General features: G+C 44.1%; 1 protein-coding gene across 9 annotated transcripts in view; it reads right to left on the reverse strand.

The window, feature by feature from the left end:
• The window catches only part of TSPAN18 (tetraspanin 18), a 124,602-nt gene that overhangs the window by 16,107 nt on the left and 86,061 nt on the right, over nucleotides 1–22,434 (reverse strand). For 7 of the 9 annotated variants that reach the window (XM_037394008.1, XM_037394014.1, XM_037394012.1 and 4 more), the window contains 3 exons: nucleotides 9,754–9,841; nucleotides 3,597–3,691; nucleotides 2,624–2,824 (listed from right to left, as the gene is read on the reverse strand). In XM_037394008.1, coding sequence (XP_037249905.1) covers nucleotides 2,624–2,824; nucleotides 3,597–3,659 — 264 coding nt within the window. In that variant the 5' untranslated portion in view covers nucleotides 3,660–3,691; nucleotides 9,754–9,841. Of the gene's footprint in view, nucleotides 1–2,623; nucleotides 2,825–3,596; nucleotides 3,692–9,753; nucleotides 9,842–11,138; nucleotides 11,358–22,434 lie in introns of those variants that run through there. The other 2 variants (XM_037394013.1, XM_037394015.1) reach the window with 2 other exon arrangements.

The following is a 22,434-nucleotide window of genomic DNA, read 5'->3' on the forward strand; positions in this document are numbered from 1 at the left end:
CAATGTTTCATGTTTCCTTTTTTCACAACTCATCTGTTCCAGTTTCAGCAATGCTGTTCCAAAAAGAGCAGCAACTGCCTTTAATCCAAAGGATCCACATTTTTGTCCTGAAAAGTTTCAGGGGCTACAGCACCCATTTTACAAGAGTGCAAAACAGGACGTCTGTACTCAAAACCAAGCCAAATTAAGCTAACGTGGACTGTTCTTGTTCCAAAGCTGAATTCAATCCTGTGATGCAGTGTTGTATGCTCAACAGCACTTTGGATTCTAATTTTTGTGGAGTTCTTTTGCAGTCAGAGGGTCTTCAGGACAATCCAGAAGTTATTCAATGTCTGATTTGCGGGCCAATTTTTGTTCCTTTTTGTGAGTCAAGTCTGAATGCTGGGAAATCCAGAAACACTTCACAGCCTTGTGCTCAATGCAACATGTTAGGTTCCACAGCGATGTTTTTTTACCAAAAGATCAGCAGCTTAATGAAAAATAAAAGTCCTTGCAACCATAGAAGCCAGAACCAAGGGAACACGCATTTGTGCATCTGTCTTGTCCCTTCAATCTTCTGTTTACATTTGGACTAAAAGCCTCAGATATACATTATGCACCACTGAGTTCTCACTCAAGCAGCTCTCTGGCTTGTCAATTCTTTAACAACTTTGTAAGCGGACTTGATTTCATCTAGCAACTTCTCCCCAGCTACCAACCCGGGAAGCCTAACACTCTCCATTTTGCAAGGTGTTCCCGGTCTCTCTGGCATATACTCATGAACGGTTTGCCTTTTCAACACCTAAAACTTACTCCCATCAGACTTCTGGTTTCAGAGATGTTTTATGCATTTTAACGTCAGCTGGTGCGGCCCCCAAAACACTCAGAAATTAGCAACATATCTCTTTTCACTTGGTATCAGCACAGATCCTCATCCATGTGCTTCACTGCTGTTGGACATGAGATGACAGGTTGTTTAACAGAGTTGACTTTGATACCAGAAGCCCTGGAAGACCTGATCAAAGTGGAACACTAATTCTTCATCCAGTAATTACTTTTAGAATTTCTCCTAGTCCAGAGCATTACTTCCAGCTCATATATTTCTCACATTCCAAGTATAAAATAAAATAATAACAAAAGTAAATAAATAAAGCAGCGGGGCTCAGAACTATCTCTAAGAGACAGAAAAGTATTAACCACAAAATTAGGTGCACTGGCGTATGACTAAAACACCAGGAGGAACATTCAAACTGTGATGTTACTCTGTGACATTAAATCAGGAAAGAGCATAGCCCAGGGCTCCCTTCCTCCAGCCAGGTCCCCAATCTTTATTCACTGGACATGGTCCAAACTGGAAAAAATTACTCTCCTATTCAATTACAATCAATAATTCTCATCAAACTTAACTTTTAGTATCTTAGTCTGACAGAGACAGGCTTTGAAGTAACCTCAGGCTCATGGGGCCTGATCCTTTGCAGTTTGTTAGGTTCCTCTGGGCAGATCTCCATGACTTCACAGGTGATACATTTGGGTTTATGATTTACTTCTGAAGTGAGTCACTAGAAATCAAACCCACAACGGCTTCCAGAAAAGGGCTCTCATTTGCAGGCTATGAATTCAAGGGGTAGATGAGCCCAGGGCTAGAAAGAATTTTTCTCAGTGAAGCCACACATGTCTAGGAAAAAATGGTTTTGTGTACAAGAAAGGGGACTTCCCTGTTCTACTTGAAGTTAGAGACAAGACCAGCTTGTGCAAGATACAATCATAACAAACCACCGTAAGATCAAGATTTTAAAAAAAAACCAAAACCAAAACCAAAACCAAACATCAAAAAAAATCCCCAAACAAGAAAAGCAAACCCCAAAGGACCCAGAGGGAGAAAAAAAAGTTCACATTTGACAAAAATGAAAAATAAAACTAATTCTTTTTGTCTTTCAATACATACCTGGTAATTCCTTCCAGTAAGATAATGGCTAGAAACCCTGCAGCATCAGAACTTACAGTGGAGGTCAGAAATGACCTATTTTAGAGGCTAACTCTTTTTAAGTAGTACTTGATGAACACCCAGTCCAAAATTTAACCCTATCATTCAGGGGCAAATTTGCCCAAAGATAACAAATCTGGTTCATTTTTGGAGTAGACTAGGCTGCATGAGGGAGTGACTAGCTATTGAGATGGTGGTGGCAATGACAGGCCACCACGCAGTTCTGAGCTGTGCACTTCTGCTGACGTGGGGGGCTCCACTACACAGGTGTGTTGCTCTACACGTTCCTTCTGCTTTCCTGTGAACCACTGAGGAATGAATCCACAAGTGGAGCAGTGGGTTTTGGATGGCCAAGAGAGGACTATATTTGGTCACTTCTAAAAAAATAAAAAAACACCCAAACAACCAAATAGGACCATTTTGAAACTAAGCTTAACAAGATCAGAATACACTCCCAGACTCCATACCCACTGGGCTCACAGGGAAAAAGCAAATTCTTTATATTTCTAGCTGTGTTTAGAAGTATCCTAAGCCTATTTATTACCTGAGGGAAGAACGGCTACAAAAACAGACACCCATTTGCACGCTTATCACTGCACTATCTATCCAGTCACCTCAATTCTTGGGAAGCACCACAAGGCCAACAGAAAATGCAAGGACACTTACAAAAAGCAGGAGGCATTTGTTCTCACGGATGGCACCACAGCAGCCGAGGAAACCCAGCAAAAAGAGCATCGCTCCCATAGCCAGCATGATGTATGCTCCTGTGAAGAGCAGAGGGTTGGCAGCCACTATCTCTCGAAAACCTGTGGGATCCACAATGACCCAGATCCCAAGTCCCAGCAGGCATGCTCCTCCCAGCTGTCACGGCACAGGGAGAGGAGAGAGAGGGAGACAGGTCAACACAAAACAACTGCTGCAGAAAAATTTGATTCACTGCTATCTTTTGATCAAAGGTGTTCACTTGGAGAATTCATGTTTCTCTGTGGCATATATACTCTGCTGAGCAGGTAACTGCTTACACGCTGCTGTTAGTAACTCTTGCTTACTAAATGAGCCATTAGCAGCAAAAGCACTGTTCTTCCTTTACATGTCACTCTAACAACTGTTTACTCCCTCCCTAATGCTGAAAGACAAAGTCTCCAGCTGCTGCCACATCTGTAGGGGACAGCCAAGTGAAGGGGCACACATGAACCATCCCTGCCAGAGGCCAGGGTGGCTGGGTGCTCCCACCCTTCCTGTCAAAGACAAGAGCAACATGATCACCGAGAATGACTCTATGTTTGGTAGGAAAATTACTGTTTCCTAGCAAAAACCTCAGCAGGGCACCCAGGACTAGAAAACACTTTCTCCTGTCATTCAAGGACAGACCATGTATACCACTAGTTACAGCTTTTCCTCTGGTCTCCCTTGCCAAGGACAGGAATAACTCAGACAGCATGACTGCTGCACTGGCTTGCTGAATGTCTGAGCATCTCTGGATGCTGCAAAACCCTCAGTGATTGTTAGTGCAAAGCTGAGGGACTATTCTGTACCATGGCAACTTTACCAAATTACAGCCTGTCCTGCTGGGGAGCAGCAGGCTGCTGGAAACAGGAGGAACCAGGAGAGAAAGTGGATTCTAAATACTTACAAATATAAAGAAATTGAAAAGAAACATCAGGTACTTCATACAGCTCAGACAGTCTCCCTCCATGGTCGTCTTCAGGCTCCTTGATCCGATTCTTCCTGCAAAAAACCAGAACTTCCTTAGCACACTCATTTTGCATTGGAATGACACAATCCTGTCTCCACTTGTATCTCCCCCCAGATCCTGTGAAGTTCATTAGACAGAAGAGCTCATCTCTTACCCGAACAAGGCAACATAGCACAGGCTAGTAAGAGATTACGATTGCTGCTAAGTCCCTTTGCATTCTTCCAGGTCTAAAGACAGACAGAGTTGTGAAGAGGAAGGTCACAGGAGAGGAAAGGTCTAGCTTTGCTTGCAGAGTTAGATGCTGGGGGAAAAAAACCCACCCCTCTGCACATGAAGATTTTTTTTTTCCCTTCAGTCGTTAAAGCCTGTCAAGTGTAAGAAGCACTGAATGTACCTGCCTACTTCACACAACAAAAGGTCATATTGACACGGGAGCCGGAATAAGCTGTGCCCATGAGAAAGACTCACAAGCAAGCATGGGGACAGTTAGCTCCCTACAACCTTCCTGTACAGAATGAACGCCACACAAACATGGACAAGACTTTCAGGGAAAATTGCAGACATTTGGAGAAGCTGGGCTGGGAATGCCTGCAGTGTGTGGATGTGGGGGGGCCTGAGGAGGCTGTCCTCACACATTCACTCAGCCTGGGGCAAACATCTGCTTGTCGTGCAGTGTGAAATGTTGCTGTGCCTGCGGAGTGGTCGTCTCTGCACCATTCACTGCGCAGGGCTCCTGCAGGCAGAGCCCACGGATCCATGTCAGTAAGCCTTTAAGACCAGGAAAAAGTGCTAAGGAATCTTAACCAGTTTTGGAACTCCATGTCTGAATGAGACAACAAACTGCTTAGGACAGTACTCCTATTGGAAGAGCAGCTATAAATCCTGACCACTGAGACTACATTGGAAGAAAGTTTCTGCTTGGTATTTAATCAAGTGACCATGCCTCCCAATATGCAATTATATCACCAAGTACCCTAGAGGGACAGACAAATAAATACATAAAATAGTAAAATTTTCACTGAAACAGAAAATGACTTGGAGACTGGAGCATCTCCCTTGTGAGGAAAGGCTGGGAGAGCTGGGCCTGTTTGGCCTGGAGAAAATAAGACTGAGGGGGGAACTTATCAATATCTACAGAACATCTTAAGGGCAAGTGTCAAGAGGATGGGGCCAGGCTCTGTTCAGTGGTGCCCAGTGACAGGACAAGGGGCAACAGACACAAACTGCTACACAAGAAGTTCCATCTGAATATGAGGAAGAACTTCCTTATCCTGAGGGTGCCAGAGCACTGGGACAGGCTGCCCAGAAAGGCTCTAGAGTCTCCTTCAATGGAGGTGTTTAAAACCCGATGGGACACGACTCTGTGCACGCTGCTCTAGGAAACCTGCTTTAGCAGGGGGTTGGACCAGATGATCTCCAGAGGTCCCTTCCAACCCCAAATATTCTGTAATTCTGTGATAATGCAGTCAGTCATGTGACCATGCCCAGGTGGATGCATACATACACAAACACAGAGGCACAAGTTTGCTTAGCTCCCTAGAGATGCCTTCCCAAAGCCCATGTGTTTCTTAACCCATCTCTTTCCTTTTCTCCACTGCAAATGCCATTCCCTAAACAGACCTGCACCCAATGATATGCTATGTTATTAACACACATTCAATTCACTTAAAAGAAAAAATTATCCAAGGTTTTCACCAGGCCAGAAATAAAACTATTTCTTTCACTCCGTCATCGTTTCTGTTAACCTGCAAAACTTGTGGGTGCTGCAGAGCCTCACAGGGTGCTTCCCTCTGTGACCATGGGAACTGCTCTGCTTTAGCCAAAAAGCTGAGAAAACCCGTAGCAGGCAGAGCTCCCAGCAAGGGGCTGCCTAAGGTAAGAGCCAGATTTTTATTGTACAGTGTGTGTTTGCTGCACTTCTTTGACTTGGTTTAAAATCAGATCAGTTCCTTCCTAGTGGCAAAACAGGCAGAGAAACAAATGGTACAATGCAGAAGCTCATGTGGACATGCAGCTGCTTTCCCTCTGCATCTTCACATACCTGGGGCAGGAAAGCAGTGTGCCTCTGCAGGCTGGGCACTGCCCAGGCAATCCCCTTAGCTAGAGGGATCCCGAGAAGATCCAGAAAGCCAGTCTTACAGTTCACCTCACTTCTGGAGAAACAAAAGTCTGAATCTGAACCTGAGAACAAGGGCAATATTTTGCTTTACAAGGTTTATTTTCTTATACCTTGAATACACAACTGTTCAGCCCAAAAAGACTCAAAGCCGAGACCACAACTGCAGGAGATGGGCACAGAGCTCTGACATGGGCCTGGAGGAGATACCCACAGCTTCCTGATTTAAAGCCACGTCTGCAAATCTGAGAAAGATTTTGAAGTCCAGAAGGGTAGAGGAGCTGGGGAGGGAATTCTTCAGTTTCATGGGAAAGGTGAACCTTCAGCTCCACTAACCCACAAGCCTGGACATTATAGTAGAGGAGGATATGAAAATACAGACAAATCGATAGGATACTGGAACTTCAAGTGCCCCACATGTTCCCAGATGTTCCCATCACCACACGAAAAAAATTATTCTCCAATGAAACAAAGGATGGCTAGATCTCAGTATATTAGCCAAAGTCTGAAAGTTATCTGAGAAACTTCAAAGTCCTGCTGCTTTGAGCATCCACCCACAGTATCCCAGTATCCTGAGGTAAGAAAGGTATAAGAAGCAAACCAGTTTAGCCGTATTGTGCCACTTCACATTGTTCACACTCATCTCACTGCAGAGGCACCTACATGAAAAACATTGCCTGTTGTCCAAGAAGCGGCAGTTCCTGAGCCTAAGACTGTCTTGCTGCTTTGTAGAGTTGATAAATCACATTCCTGCCTTACTTTAATTTCCACGTCTGGGTCTGCTTCCTCTGCAAGACAAGCAGGCTCCCTTGAAACTGCTCTGATTCACACGAGCCGAGTACATGCCTCTTTTTCTTTTCAAAGAGAAACCTAAGCTATGACTCCTTGCACTGTTCCTGCCCGTGCATCCACCTAGCATGTTAAAACGTTTTCATTTTAAAATGCACACTCAGCTTCGACAAATGAGAACACCCTTGTTTGCCTGGGTAAGAAATTGTCCCCAGTGGTGGTGCTAGGCTCAGATTTGTAATTTCTAAACCCACCATGTTCACACAGCAAAGCAACCCCACTAATTGTGCTATGCTTCAAGCCAGGAACACACCCAGTGGGCTTTACAAATCCCAAAGCCCTTCATCTCAGGATGTGCAAAGGGAAGTTGGTGGCAGTGTGAGGTCTGGGCTGGCAAAGCCAAGAACAGAGCACATCAGAGCTTCCACATCAGAAGAGCTCAATGCAAACTTCCAAAAAATGCCAACCCACTGATCTAATCTGAGAAACAGGAGCTATGAGCAACTGTTTCAGTGCTGGAACTTAGAGCTTGGAGAGTTTCCCACATGCCAGCATAACACACCTTTTCCAGTCTCCGCTGGGTACCCAGATTCCCAAACAGCAAATGCAAGATCAGCTTTCGGATTCTGTGATTGTGCTGATTAAAACAGGTCAAATCAACCAAAACCGTGATCTGAGCTCTTACGTAGCACTTAAACCTGTTTCATATCAGAGCTCGTGCACTTCAGCGTATATGAAATATATAACCATCTAGTTCGTACATGCACTAGTGCTCTAGACTTTGAAAAGTATGTAACTAATGATATTTACAAACAATGCAAGCAAAATTCAAGTAATGTTATTTACAAATAACAAAATTCTGAAAACCTTTTGTTCCAACTGCTGCCTGACTAACGAGCTGAAGGTACTTGAATTCCCTGATGACAGGCTGCATGGAGAAAGTAACTGACATGAAAGGACAATCCTGACCCACAGAGCTGCTTTCTCCTTCCGCTTTTCTTTTTAGGTCATGCACAAAAAAGGCAAATATTGCAAGTTACTCCTACTACACACTGGTGCAAGTGCAATAAAAACTGAATACATATGTCTTAATCTACCTTTTAAAAATATCTTCTCTCCCCTCCTCTAGGCCCCAAATCTGTGACAGATTAAGTTCTCCTCTGCAGGAGACATTTAATGCTAAGCAAATATTAACAGTCAGGACTGCAGAAGACAGCAGCTGACAGATGCTTTCCCTGGCTTGTCCCATCTCAGACCTGTGAGACATATGAGATGCATTTGTTTTGGTCTGAAATGTAGCTATAAATGTTCAGCTTTTGCTTAGGTAGATTATTCTACATTTCTCCCCCTACAATACAAATCTTATCTTGCAAAGTGATGGGGAGGCTAAAAATCCCCAGCAGTATAGCCAGGAAACATACCCCAGCTGCTGTAATCAGTTAGGAATAAAGTCTAGTTTTACAAGGCAATGCATTTTTTTGTTCTCCAGCCACCATTTATTTCTTTACTTCTGACATTTGCTTTTGTACGCCTTGCAGCTACCTTGAACTCCAGATATCTAAAGACAGCTGCTCAACCACACTCCCAAAACCTGCTTCCAAGTTTCTCTTTGCCACCACTGACATTTCCCTCTACCCCCATATCCCTTTCACACTGGTTTGAAACCTGCAGTCTCACTTCAATTGTTCTTTTACCTTTTCCTTGAAGATGGAATCACTGAAAAAGTTAGGTTGGACAGGACCTGTGGATGTCACTGAGTACAAACACCCACTGCCTCCAACCTGGGCTAGTTATGAGGTTTGATCCAACTTCAAAGTTAGAACAGGTTGCTCAGGGTCACATTGGTTAAGTTTTGAATATCTCCAAGGACTGAGATACCACGGTATCCCTGAGCACCTCTGCCAATGTTTGACAACCCTCCTTGTGAAAAGATTTTTCAAAACACCTGTCCGAGGTGTTCCTTTCACCAAAAGGTAACCTGGACACAGGAGCATCCTTTGGATATGTCAATCTATCAGAACCCTCAGGAGCATCATTTCATCTTCACCAGTCTCAATCTTTGCATCTTCCATATCATACCACTCCTACCCTCTGCTGAAAACAAGTGTGTGAACCATTTTCATTGCCTACCATTCCAACCATGTAATCCCCACCCCTGACATACCTCTGCAGACTATTTGTATTTCACTAAATAAATTCAGACATTGCGCACTTGCCTGATGGCTCATCACAATCTCTCCATCTCAAATACTTGAGAGAAATCACATTACCGAGATTGGGAGAGTTCTCTAGAGGTCACCTTGTCCAACTCTCATGCAAACCACTTTTTTCCTCACTTCCATCATGTTGTCCACGTATATCTTCTTTTAACATAAATACCTCTTTGCTGTCAACATGCATGAAGATCTTGTCCACTGAACTCATCCATTGCTTCCTTTAAAACCTAAGTACCTCCTACAAAATATTAGCCAATGGCTTGAGGAGCAAATGGTGCTAAATCACATCTATGTGTACATGCAATCAAGTAAAAGCAGAAGACATATTTGAAGCTCTCCAGAGCCACTGCTGGACAGCCTTTAAAGGAATTAGAAAATGTGGGCCAGGTTGTCTTCCAAACCAACAGACCAACTTCTAGAGGTTGTCCCAGCTGAGATGTCACTAGAAATGTCCCCAAAGCTCTAAGCTGCACCAGTGGTGAATGACCACCACAGCCTGGCATTGCTCCACTGTGTCCTCTCCCCTGCAACATGGCAGCCCATCCTTTGGCTTGCAGGTATGGAGACGTGGCTTAGCATGCTTGTCTTCCTTCATGGAGTACCCCCTCCCAAAAGGATTTCTGTGTTCACTACTTGCAAGCAGTACCCAATTCCTTTAATCCAAGGTGGTGGGGTCTGCTAAGAGAACATCTCTTAACAGGTGGTGCCTTCCAGAAAACCCTCTTGGAGTATTACTTCCACATAGGCTCATAGGCTGCTCCTCTAGATAAAACAGAGGTAGGGGCAGTTTAATTCGGAGACTGAAGGGGGACAACTTGCTGCAGTCAGAACACCTCACAGGTGATATGATGGGAGATGATACGTGGGTTTCTTACCCCTCTCCTGCACACCATAGCTACACCTAACCAGCCTTGACAGAGATACAGAGAAAGCATCTGGCATGCAGGAAGAAAGAGCCATAAACAGGACTCACCTTCACAGATCTTGGGACTTGAAGCAGTGTCTGTTCTAGTCTTTAACCATCTGCGTGTCCCATGTACCTCTTTCTAGCCAAGCTTGTCCTGTAAGAGAAAAATATGCAATTACTGCAGAAGCCAATAAAATGCAATCATGTTAAATACACAATTTATTAAAACACACCATCCTGACAAATATGCTCAGTCTAATTGCCACCTTAATTTAGTGTGCATTAGCACTAATGAAGAGCTTTTAATACTCAGTGAGGGATCCAATTCCTTAGAATCTCTTTAAGAACCTTTGAGGTGTTTTTAAATGCCCACAGACCACATGTAAATCTATAGTCCCATTACACATGCACCTCATACCACAACAGGACTAGATTAATACCAGCTGCACCTTCAATATTTTATAGGAGGTTTAGACAAACTTTAATCTGCTGTGACTTTACAGCCCATTTACCGGGAAAATGGAAAAGGCAGAGGAAGGGAGATGGAATGCATCTTTGGGAAGCCCAGCCCAGCTATTAGGAGCAGTGGGCTGAGACACTGGGCACTATCCCTCGTTATTCCAGCCAGCTCTCACGCCAAGTTGAGCAAACCATTTCCTCTCCCTCTGCCTCATTGTCACCACCCGGGAGGAGCAACAGAGAGGAACGGGACAGTCACCATGCTGCCCGCCCAAAGGCTTAGATAGAGCAGGGCAGGCAGGGGGACCCAGGTGCAGACCACCACTGCCCTCCCTTCAGCTAACAGTTAGAATTCTCTCCGTAAATTTTAATTCCTGCCTGCACAATGATAATGACACTTATCACTAAGCAAAGGTGAGGTGAACTACAGAGTAACATGCAAAGCACGCTTGTTCGACTGTTGCTTTCCCAGGGCACCTTCTCCCAGGTTGTTTTTTCCATCCATCCAACACAGTCCCAATTCCATGCTGCAGGGCCCATGGGGAAGGGGCAGCCTTTACCTATTTAAATAGCACCCCATGCCATAAGGGTCCAATATTCACGGAGGGTTGCTCAGCACTCACTCACTCATCCTTCGCAAATAGTTTTGGAGTACTGGCAGCTTTGCTGAAGCCACTGCTTCCCTGTGAGGGATCAGATGAGTCACCTGGGTCTATCCCTGCTCTCTCACTGCCAGCATTTCATCATGATTTCTGGAGGGGGTGCATTTAACATCTGTTTCCTACAAACATTTGTGGATGTGCCTTTGAAAATTGCCTCCCATTAAGACTTCTGTGAGTAAAAGTCTATCGTTTGTTGTTGGCAGGAAGCGAACAAGGAGTTTCAAGGTGGCTGAAACTATTACAATATAAAACATTCAATGAATATTCATAGACTTTTTGTTTTGCATTAATCCCTTATTTAATGCTCTTCCTCTGTCGCTGTAGACCTACATCTCTGAATGATGAGCAGGGATGGCCTCCCTTTTGAAATCTGGAGGGTGCAAACATCTATAGCCAATCGACCCATCTCTGCTGCGAAGTATTGAAGGCATCTGCCGAGCAGTGGTTGAATTGCCCCACTTTACAATACTGCATACGAAGGCTGCCCCAGATCAGTACAGCTCTGCCACCTGTGTGGAAGTTCAAAGGGTGCTGCATGACCAGCTGGGAGATGGCTGCAGCAGGCTCAGGGACATCCAGAGAGGGGTTTGGAGAGTCTGCAGCTAGGACAAGAGACAGCGTCACAGCCCGTTTTGACAGTCAGAGCCCAGTGCCCACCCTTTCCTTTTTATTTATTTCTTTTGTGTGTGTGTACACTTCATCCTGTGTTTTGCATGTGCAACTGAGAGACAATTTCTTCAGTTGTCCTCTCCTGTGATGCCACTATCCTGGGATAGCTGCTGCCAGGAGAAGATGTCTCTAAAGCGGAGATGACACTGTGCTATATAAACCTATCATTAGGAAAATAAACAGAATGATAGGATTCCTGCTCCTACTGCGTGTGCATATAATTACATCCCTACAAGCCCTCAAAGGTCTGCGTGGGAGAGGAATTTCATTTTTTTATTCCTCTTAAGTCACAATATTTTAAAGAAATTACAGCACCACAGAGAGGAAGAGCTTAAATGCTTCAGTAGGTAGCAGCAGGTGCTGTGTCAGAAGGGATAAAAGAATGTGTTTGGTGCCAAACAATAGCAACGCTCCATCTTACTCTATGGCCCTAAAGGGGAGGAAGTCCCTGCCAAACAGACTTTCTGGTTAATAGCTACAATTCTGTCATTAGGGAGAATTGCAGAAAGTGCAAAACCACCATGCCTAATTGTGACTTGAGCAACCTGATGTCTTTAATTACAGTCGCTGGGGAAACACAGTGGAAAGCTGGAGCAATGGCTGAGGCCAAGCCTCCTTCCTTGAAGCTGCACGTGTGCAAACCGTGCTGCTTCAGCTGGCTGAGCAGCTGCCTTTGGCACACTGTCCTGCCTCCTCTTTCATCTCACAACCATCGCATCAAGTCTCCTTGCCAAGCACTGGCTACTGTTCACATGTGTTGCTTTTAGAGCAGCTCTTTGTGAGGAGCAGGCTTTGATGAAGGAAAAGCCGCTAACTTGTAACTCCTGCTGGCCTCATGCAGCAAGACAGATTTTGGAGAGCCAGAGCAAAGAAGGAGGGGGCAGAAAGAGGCTGATGTAGACAACAGGTAGCAAGCAAAATATGAAATTAATGGAAAGCGCAAGATGGAGAAGCAAAGCCTGTCTTTGGGAGAAATCCAATCTCCTGCATATTAACTAGTGCAGGAAGGCCACCAGATGAACGGCTTACAGGTGTCCTGCTTCACAAGCGCCTCTAGCCACTGCCACAGTCCCCTTTGCTCACCGCACCTCCAAGATCTAACAAAACCAAAACACACGCCAGCTCATATGTTCAGACAAAAGAGAAGCTGAAGACAGAAGTCACATCCTGTTGGATCTCTGCAACAGGTCAGTGCTTTTACGGTGAAGGGTGAGGAGAAAAATCTCTGTGGGAGCAGGATCAGATTAATATCATTCCCTTGCAATGGCTTCAGAAAAAAGTAAAACCTTTGCTGCTCCTGAACTGGAGCTTGGCACAAACTGTCATCTCCATGCATTATCCTGTAACTATTGCTCCTGCATAAATAACTAATCACACTGGAATTTCCTAGTGCTTGCATAGTGGAGTCATTGCTGTGACACAACTACATTACTGCATGTAAATCCAATTAGATTCCAAAGTGCACTGTGTAACTATAATCGGCCCCTGTGGAGCAGCGATGAGGGGACCTGCACAAGGCCGTGCAACTAGATACTAAATTACAGTCAATCTACCTCCTCTTTAGTTGCATTAAAATGCTAATGTCACTGTAATATGGGCCCATTTACCAGCGATGACTGCCTGGCCTTGCCTTGCCGTGAGTGAGGTTGTTGCACTGCCTGAAAGCATTTAATTCCTCAGTACAGTCGAGTAAGCAAAGCCCTCAGGGGCATCCTATACCTTACAACAATAACTGGATTGGCTTTTATAACACTAAAATCATATGAGCCTTGGGATGGTGTTTAAATGAATCTGAGCTGCTGCTAAGACTACCCTAAGTTTCCTACCCGTGCTGAGCGCTCAGGACAACTGGGCCACATCCCTTCTTGGCTCTTGTCTGCTTTTAACAAAGACTTATTTCTGCCACCGAAAGGCTGTGCGTAAGAGCGCATCGGTCACACACGGGAGGGAAAAGTGGGCTGGACTGAACCTCTTGAAGCTTCATATAAATAACACCAGCTTTGCAACAAAACCAATAATACAGCACTTACCTTGTTTCGTATTTGCAGCTTTGCACAACGTGTGCATAGAATATGTGAGATCACATGAAGCTAAAAGCCCCCACATGTACATAGCTATTCAAAATGGAAAATCAAAAGTCCCAGAGCAGAATGTATTCTCCCAAATGCTGTAACATTTGGAAAAGTGCTAGGGTACACGAAGTGCCAGTATAGCATCAGGCCACAAACCACTCCATTTCAACTAGCACAAATATGCATACAGCACTGTCAAAACATGAACTGCTCACTTTGGCCCCTTCCCAGGCAAAGTTCAGCAGGTAATCATGTCTGGCTCTTTCACAGTTTTTCACACACAGGCATCAGTCGTCTCAGAAAAGAAGATACAGTGCACAGAACAACACATCTGATAGCCTGCAACTCTGAAGTTCTGTTCCTTAAAAAAAAAAAAAGTCCTCAGATAGCTCACAGGTGTACTTTCACTTGTATTAACCGCAGCACAATGGAATCATATGGTACTGATCGTCTGTCTTTCTAAACAGATGACCCAAAGACTATATGCACTGATGATATAACAATATTAATTCTGTTCAGCAGATAAGAAAACCAAAGCTAAAAGGGGAATGGCTGTGCTAGATCTCCTGACCTCTGTTCACCAGTCCATACTGAGACCAGTCCCAAGCCCATGAAAAGCTGATCACTTCTGGCTGACAAGTTACACTCTTTGAGTGAAAGAAGTCTATTTAGAATACCAGAAGGGAGGTGGCTAACTTTGGCATCCTATGTCTGAAAATATTTCCTTTCAGGATGGAAGAAATGTCACCCTTCTGAGTGGATCATGGAGTTGCATCACAAGCCAAATGACATTATCCACTGTCATGTCAGATACTGTCAAGTGCTGAAACACGCCATACGCTCGCACGACATTCCAGACGCTTTGGGGGTTTAACATGAAGTGCAAATGCCTGACACTTTTTCCCTGAGCCTGACACTTCTCACCTTTACAACAACTGACTCCTTGGTGCTCTTTTCTATTCTCTTTCTCTACAGCCTTGCTTTGTTTGCAGCAAATGTCTTAGCAGTTTGTGGCATTTGTGATTGTTTTCAAAGAAGCAGAATACATCTCAGAAACACTGGGCAGTTGCTGTGGCAACCTTTCCTCCTCAGACTATCATTTCCAATAGTTTAAGAAGTTTCCTGATACTTCCTAGGCTTCAGAGAAACAGTGCAGAGGAGGAAAAATGGATTACCGTGAGCCACAAGGTCTTGTCCTGTGAAAAAAATGATGACGTTCTCTCCTTAGCAAGGAAAACCAGCCCCAGGCTGACTGGGCAGAGGCACAGGCAAGAGCCTGTGTGTCTCCCCCTTCCTCCTTCTTCCACCAGCTTTAGATGCTGAGCATGACACCATATGGTATGGGATATCCCTTGGGTCAGTTGGGGTCAACTGTCCCAGCATGTCCCCTCCCAATTCCTTGTGCACCCCTAGCCTGCTCACTGGTGGGGCCATGTGAAGAGCAGAAAATGCCTTGATTCTGCATAAGCATTGCTCAGCAATAATGAAAACATCCCTGAATAATTAAAATTAACACTTTTTAGCACAAATCCAAAACATAGCTCAATACTAGCTACTATGAAGAAAATCAACTCTATACCAGCCAAAACCAGCACACAAGGGAATTTGAAACCCCTGCTTTTATATCTTAATACAGAATGGAGCTCCAGATCAGTAGGTCAACTTATTTTTTTTGTTGTTGTTCTCAGTGCTTTTTTCATAAGGCAGAGGTGGGGTAAAAGAAACTCACCCTTTAACACCATTTAATTTGGAGATTAATCTTAATTGCTTTTACCAAATAAATCCCTAACAGAACTTTGAATGCATTAACCATTTTACAAAAAAAAAATGAAAAATAAACTGTCTTTGTTCACAGTAATTGCCTACACAGAAGCAAAACCAAAACAGTTTAGTCAGGTTTAGGCAGCCTAGAAAAGCAAAGGTTTGGAAAAACATCCTGTAAGAAAAGCAGATCTTAAATGAGGGATCTTAGTAATACTAAATAAACCAGAAAATAATATTGCTGGAAATTTGAGAAGTGGTATTCTTTATCTGATTCTGGTCATTTTAAAATGTTTTTAACAAGAATAATAACGGTGCATCCCACGGTGCCATGAAATCTAAACACAATAGGAAATTCTTTATTCCACGGAGTTCACAGTTTAAAGTGATTTATTTATTTATTTAGGAAATAAATACATTTCACAAGGTATAGGTGTGATACATCCAGGAAAACTTGAATGCAGCAAAGGTCATGAGAAATGACCTAGGCAAGAGAGGTAGACATGAAGTCTAAGGTACCCTGCTTATAGCCAAACTGATACACATCTCATATACATTCCATGTGCAAATCTAAACTGGGTTTCACTGTAATCAGCAACTTTAAGTTATTCTAAGACATAAACCCACAGCTAAAATGTAGTTTGAAAGGTAAATCTGACTGATCTCGACCACACCTGTCCCGATTAAGTCATGAACACCCAAACCATCCAGCATCTTTTACTACAGGTATTTCTGATCAAGAAAGAGTAAGAAGGAGCAGAGAGAGAACCACAGCCACAGCCCACAGTACAGTTTCAGATGTTCTGCAGGAAAATAAAGGAGAGTTAATAAATCCCATAATCTTGGCATATGTGTTTCTAAATGTTCTCTCTTCCTTCAAAAGATGTATAATCTAAGCGCTCCAGCAACCATCAGGTTCCAGGCAGACAAAAGACCCTCAGCACAATTCATACATAGATGACAGGAGTAGAGGGACCGAGTGAGATATGAGCCAAGACTTGCAGGCTGTCTCCCAGCTGCTTTTGCTTTCCCAGTGGATAACAGATACTGCATCAAGACACACAATGTCATGCTAGTGAATTTGCTGCTCTCTTAACACCTCATTTTTCTTCCTATCTGAACTTATTTGAAAGCACACAGTTCACTGTCCCTCTTCTCTTTTCTCTTTTGTCCTTACTCATGGCAAGGGAAACATGAAAGACAGCATGGCTGGTTATTGTTAATGCATCTGAAAGTGCAGACATTAAAAAGGGGGTTATTCTGGAACATGCCACAGTTTTCCTTGCTATTCGCACAGGCAGCTAATGATCACCCTAATAGCTTCTCTCTCTGAAGTCGTAATAAGCTTACAAATGAACCCATTCAGCACATATTAAAAAGCAAGGGATGCTCCTTTGATTACAGCCTTCATGGAAATCTCTGAGTATTTGTTTTGTTGCTGCACAGCCACAATTAGGACATGCTGCTGGGAGCCGGCTCAGCTGCTGGAGCAGTGGGGCTTGGAGGCACCTCCCAGCACCATAGCAACACATCCACCTCTCCCAGCATCAGTCACGGGGAGTCTGGCTGCCATTGAGCCCAGGCAAGCACGCTTCAACACTTCCAGGAATTAAGAAATAGAATCATAGAATCATTTAGGTTGGTGAAGACCTTTAAGATCATCAAGTCCAACTGTTAAACCAGAAATGCCAAGTTCACCACTAAACCATGTTCCTAAGCACCACATCATGGTTTTTGAACACTTCCAGGGATGGTGACTCCACCACCTCCCTGGGCAGCCTGTTCCAACAACTGCCCACATTTCTGGTGAAGAAATTTTTCCTAATATCCAATCCAAACCTCCCCGGGTGCAACTTAAGGCCATTTCCTCTTGTCCTATCACTCAGCACTTGGGAGAAGAGACGGACCCCCACCTGCCTACAGCCTCCTTTCAGGCAGTTGTAGAGAGCCATAAGGTGCCCCCTGAGCTTCCTTTTCTCCAGACGAAATAACAGGTGCCTAATGAAACTTCCTCCACTTGTGTTTAGGCAATGACATGGGCAGGCCCACGCTGCAGCTCTCATGAACGAGAGGAGCACACAGTGCCCACGCCACGCGGCCACCCTGCTGCACCCGCTGTGGTCCTGCTCGGAGCATGGCAGGGGGTCACACACCCTGCTCTGGGGGCTCCTGGGGTTGGAAGCATCCACTTCACACTGCAGGAAAACCAGGCAATAAAGGGTATGTGCATTGTAGAGTCTTGAGGAGGTAAAGCTTTCCCTAGCTGAGCTAAGAATATGGGGGAACTTGCTCCCATTGCCACTTACAACACTTCCCTCACAATAACCTCATTCTTCCATGTACGGGGAGGGGAACTGAGTAACCTTACGGAAATCTCCTTACCAGTTAACTGCTCAGAGGATGATCCAAATCCCACTTACACTGCTGACAGATTTAAAATTTCTTCAGGGGAGAAAATATTTTTTTTTTTATAAAGAAGAATTTTTTAAGGATGTAAAAACCTAGCATTATCAGGGATCTAGTTTTCATTAAGGTGCAAATCTGGGTCAAATATTTCATGTTAGCTAAAAGTTAAAAGAACATACCTTTTCCCCCTTAATGAATGGAACATCATGAACAATACACTGCTTTCCCCAAATATCCTTATTCCCTAGTCACAGTGCATCTGCAGTGGTCTTAAGCTGAGAGACTTGGGGAGCAATTCATTTTCGCACACAAAGACAGCAGCTTATGTCCTGATGACATGGATGCACAGTCTTTCAGATAGCCTCAGTGGGGTGACTTTCACCCACAAAAAGCATAACGTCTCCTCTCAGAAAGCTAGAACTCTAAACAAACCACTCCTACTTTGCCTGAAAGGCAAGACCTTTGTATGGAGCAGATATTTTCGACATCTCCAGGAGACCGGCTGGGGTTAAGGCAGGTCAAACCATGTCATACAGATAGCTTTGTGTTGATACTACCCACGGTGCCTATTAGGAAGGCTGTAATTGTAAGAAACCATTTCTCAGCAAGGATATTCAATACAGTGCCAAAGAATCTCCCCAGGCAGGCTTTGTTTTAAGGTTTGCAAGCTTTAGGGGGAAAGGATTGTATCTCTCCTTGTGAAGTGGTTCAGGTTTTTAGCTCTGCTGTAATCTAAGAAACACATACTGGCAGCAGTGGAAACTTCACTACCAGCATCACTTGCAAGCAGACTGGGTATAGCCTGGAGCAAAACCTGAAGCACCATCAATCACACACAGCCCTAAGAACTGGCATGCACTGCTAGGGTATCATAAGGGCTCTTTCAAAGCTGAAACAGCAAATTTAACCATGGAAATACTCTGAATGCTGATGAATTGATGAAACTGAAGACATAAAAACTCTAATTTAAATCAGGGGAGCTGGAATAATTCCCAATGGATCAGTGAATGATTAAGGCATGAGCAGCTCACATGGCCTTAAAACAGTACAAAACCCAGTTTGTAGCTGGGCTGCTAAGCACCTTGCTTTTCACACCCAAAAGAAGCAAGAACACAGTCTGACCCAGTCTGGCAATTCCCATTTTTACAAAGCCTAGGCAATCTTTTTAGGGAGGACAACAGAACTTAATGATAAAACCAGATCTCCTGCAAGGGGCGGGGCTCCACAGTCTAACCTCCGTGTCAGCCCAGCCAGGACCGGGCTGAATTCTAACTGCAAAATCACACCAGTTTTCAGTGGCTGAAGTTCAATATACCCCCACTTCTGCTGTGTCTCTTTTCTTGATTAGCATGCAATTTGAAAGCAATGCTGCCTTTCAGCTAAAAAGCATATATTTTACAAGTATGTAAACTAGGTTTGCAGGGCAAACAGGGAAAACAGCCCAGGTTTGGGGTGAGAAAACATAGAGAACAACAGGATGTTCAAGCTATTCCCAGCATGAAAAGACAGTCCTGCTGGGGCATTACCCCAGTCAGACTGAGTTGCACATCGAAGACAAGAAATGTTGTCTCAAGTGATACAGCATTTAACAGCGTCTTCTCTCATCACTGTTGTCAGCATGGGGAGAACAATCTTTCTGAAAACATTGTGGAGTCTTGCTGTGCAAACACATCTGACAGCAGGTTTTATGACGAATTTCGAAACACGATTTGTGGTCACCATTCTGCATGTCTGATGATGCACAAACCACCTTGCATCAGAACATTAATACCACTTAAGCCTTAGATTGCTTTCCACATTACAGTCTGAAAGTCCTTTATGAAGCTCACTATCCTTTATAAAGCTGATGAGGCTTTGTTCCAGGAAATCCAGCAAGTGTCCTGGGCAGCTTCTGTGGTCCCCTGTCTAGTGCTCAGACCCCTTTATAGCCGCAGTTCCACTAACATCTCTCACAGAAACTCACAGACTCCAGCAAGCCGTTTCAAGCTGGTGTGTCCTCATTGTCCTCCACCCCCTGTATTTAACAACACTTACCTGCCACCTGTGGAATCCAAGAGATTTAGTTCAGATAGTGCCAGGCTGCCTGTACTGAACACAGTCGAAAAATTAAGTACCCAGAAAAAGAGTATTCAAAATATCATCACCTTTAGATGAAAACAAGCATTTTGAGTGAATGGTAGTATTATAAGAAGTTCAGGTACAAAACCCCAGGTAGAGTCCATCATATGAACCACATAGTTCTGAGCTCATGGCAACCGGACAGAAAAAGATCAGATGGCTTGCAGTCCACCTTTGCCATGTTCTCCACAATGATGTGCTCAAAACTGTGGAAGTATCCATCTAGAGCTAATGTCTCCAAAAACGCTCTCCTGCAGCCCTCACACAGACACCCTGTGCAGTTTTCCTCTGCAGGTTCACACTGTCACCTCCTCACCAGGAGGATCTCAAGTCAACGATCTATTGATAGGAAGGGAGACAAAGCAAAAAACTTCATCTTGAAAGCCCTCACAACACTGTTGAGGTTCCTCACTGACCAGCATTACCAGTGCCCCAGGGCTCCCAGACAACAGAGAGGCTGCACTGCAGGCACTTGTGTACTGGAGGGAAAGGGCATCCTCATTAGGAGCTGGTAGCTATTGTCAACCCAATGTATTTTGAAACTTCATCTTCAGCACAGCAGCCCACACGCCACCCTGCCCACTGTTCCCCAATGTCAACGGTGTGAACTTGCTCTTCCAGGAGGTCAGCAGAGGCAAGAGAGTCTACAGGGTACTTGGGATCAAGGATCGGTATTATCCTAGCTGTCCAGGCTGCTAATGAAGTCTGGAGGTAGATGTGGGAGCGCTTTTAGAACATGCAGCGTGTACGGCTGCTCCCTCAAAAGTAGCTCAGGAACAAAAGTTTTCCAGTCAACACAAACCTGATCAGGAGTTTGAGGCTGGCACTTCCAATTATCTGATACTCAAAGCAGAAAAGCTGCAGTGCAAAACTTCCCCCAATAACAGAGCACCTATTTGCAGCCCTGGGAAAACAGGTTTGTTCTTACATCTTTTAGATGAAGCATATTAATGTGGACATAAGGTGCGCTCATGTAAATTTAGCTTCCAATATTTCTGTTTGATTGGCACCAGCCGCCTCCCACTCAGGGCCCATATTTAACCTTCATTCTTTCAAGCTGTGCACCCAGGTGCCCTAAAGGCAACTGCAGCTTGACTCTGATGAAATGAAGATGAGGTACAGGAGATGCAGAGTGAAATGTGAGAGGCAGGATCTGCTTAGGGACTTCTTGTTTCGATAGGCTGAGCTCCTTTTCTAAGCCTGCACACTCCCTATGGGCCAAGCAGAAAGCAGGTGGTGACACTGGCACACCCTGTAAAACCCTGCAGAATAGCCTTGACTCAGTTTGTCCTTCATCAGTTTTGCTATTTAAATGTTGCTGCTCATCAGAGCTGAGCACACGTCATGAACGGAGCTAAGCTTCCCTCTTTCAGCCCCCTGAAGCCCAGAAGGATGAGTGCACTGAGACACATAGGCTTTCCCCAAAGTTTTGCAGCTGGGGAAATGAGCATGGGCTCACCTTGCCCTGACTGACTGAACCACCAGCACCACCAGCTTGCTGGTATTTCTCTTCCTCATCAATTCCACTGCTTTAAATTTTGTTCGAGAGGCTGTGTTTTATCTTTTATTTCCTAATTTCCCCTCTCTTCTGCAATGCGCTGTCTTGACACTCTTATCTGCACTGTATATCATAGAATATTCATCTTTTTTGTCATCTGATTTTTGCATATGAGTTGTCATTTAACAAATCTGATTTTGCTCAGAAGCATCCAAACAAATCTGTGAGTCAAAAAGAATGAATGAAAGAATAACAGTGAACACCAAGCAAGTCCCCATTTAAGCACTTTACATATTCTGTATGAAATACCAGCTCCCGAAATACATTTTTTGATGAGAGACATCTCATACAATACATTATCTTCCCATTATCCCAGGGAGAAATCACACAGGTTTCTCAATTAATGCTTATCTGCTGCTTTCCCTTGCTGTCCCAGGACTCCAAAGCATTTTGGGGTAATAGTCAGGATACCCTTCTGGTAAAGAAGGCAAGTCAGAGGTGACCAGATAACTACAGAATCTGTCAGTATTGATCATGGGGATTAATTTCTGTAAATCAATGTAATACCGCTAAGCCTATACCAAACACCTAGAATAATGACTTGCTCGCTACTTAAATCTTTACTATTGGCTCAGTGATTCTGAAATTAGTTCCTTCAACTGGACTATTGTTTGGTCTAGAAATTAAATAATAATTAAAAAAATCCATCTTAGTATTTTTTTAATGTCAGGTCTAATTCAGCCATTTAACAGGAAAAAAATTACTACATTGGTGGATATGGTATCAGCAATTAACCTACAAAACAAATTTATTTTAATTAAGGCATCAATGTGCAAGGCTTTGGCTGAAGACTTTGAATATCTGCTTCAAGAATATTTATATGAGTCAGGCAAGATAAGAGGAGTTTACGTCACACATCCTCTGTTTATTTTAAGGACAGAAAATGCAGGATTTGGTTCATGATGGCAGCTTTAAGTTACCACCTCTGGTCATTACCTTAACTCTGCTTGGAGACCTCCACTTTACAGCGTAGCTGTAGTGGCTTATCAAAACATGGGAATTTGCCTGGGGCAAAGGGTGCTTAACCATGGTGGGTTTGACA

Source organism: Falco rusticolus, chromosome 7 (assembly GCF_015220075.1).
Source record: "Falco rusticolus isolate bFalRus1 chromosome 7, bFalRus1.pri, whole genome shotgun sequence".
Taxonomy (NCBI): Eukaryota; Metazoa; Chordata; class Aves; order Falconiformes; family Falconidae; genus Falco; species Falco rusticolus.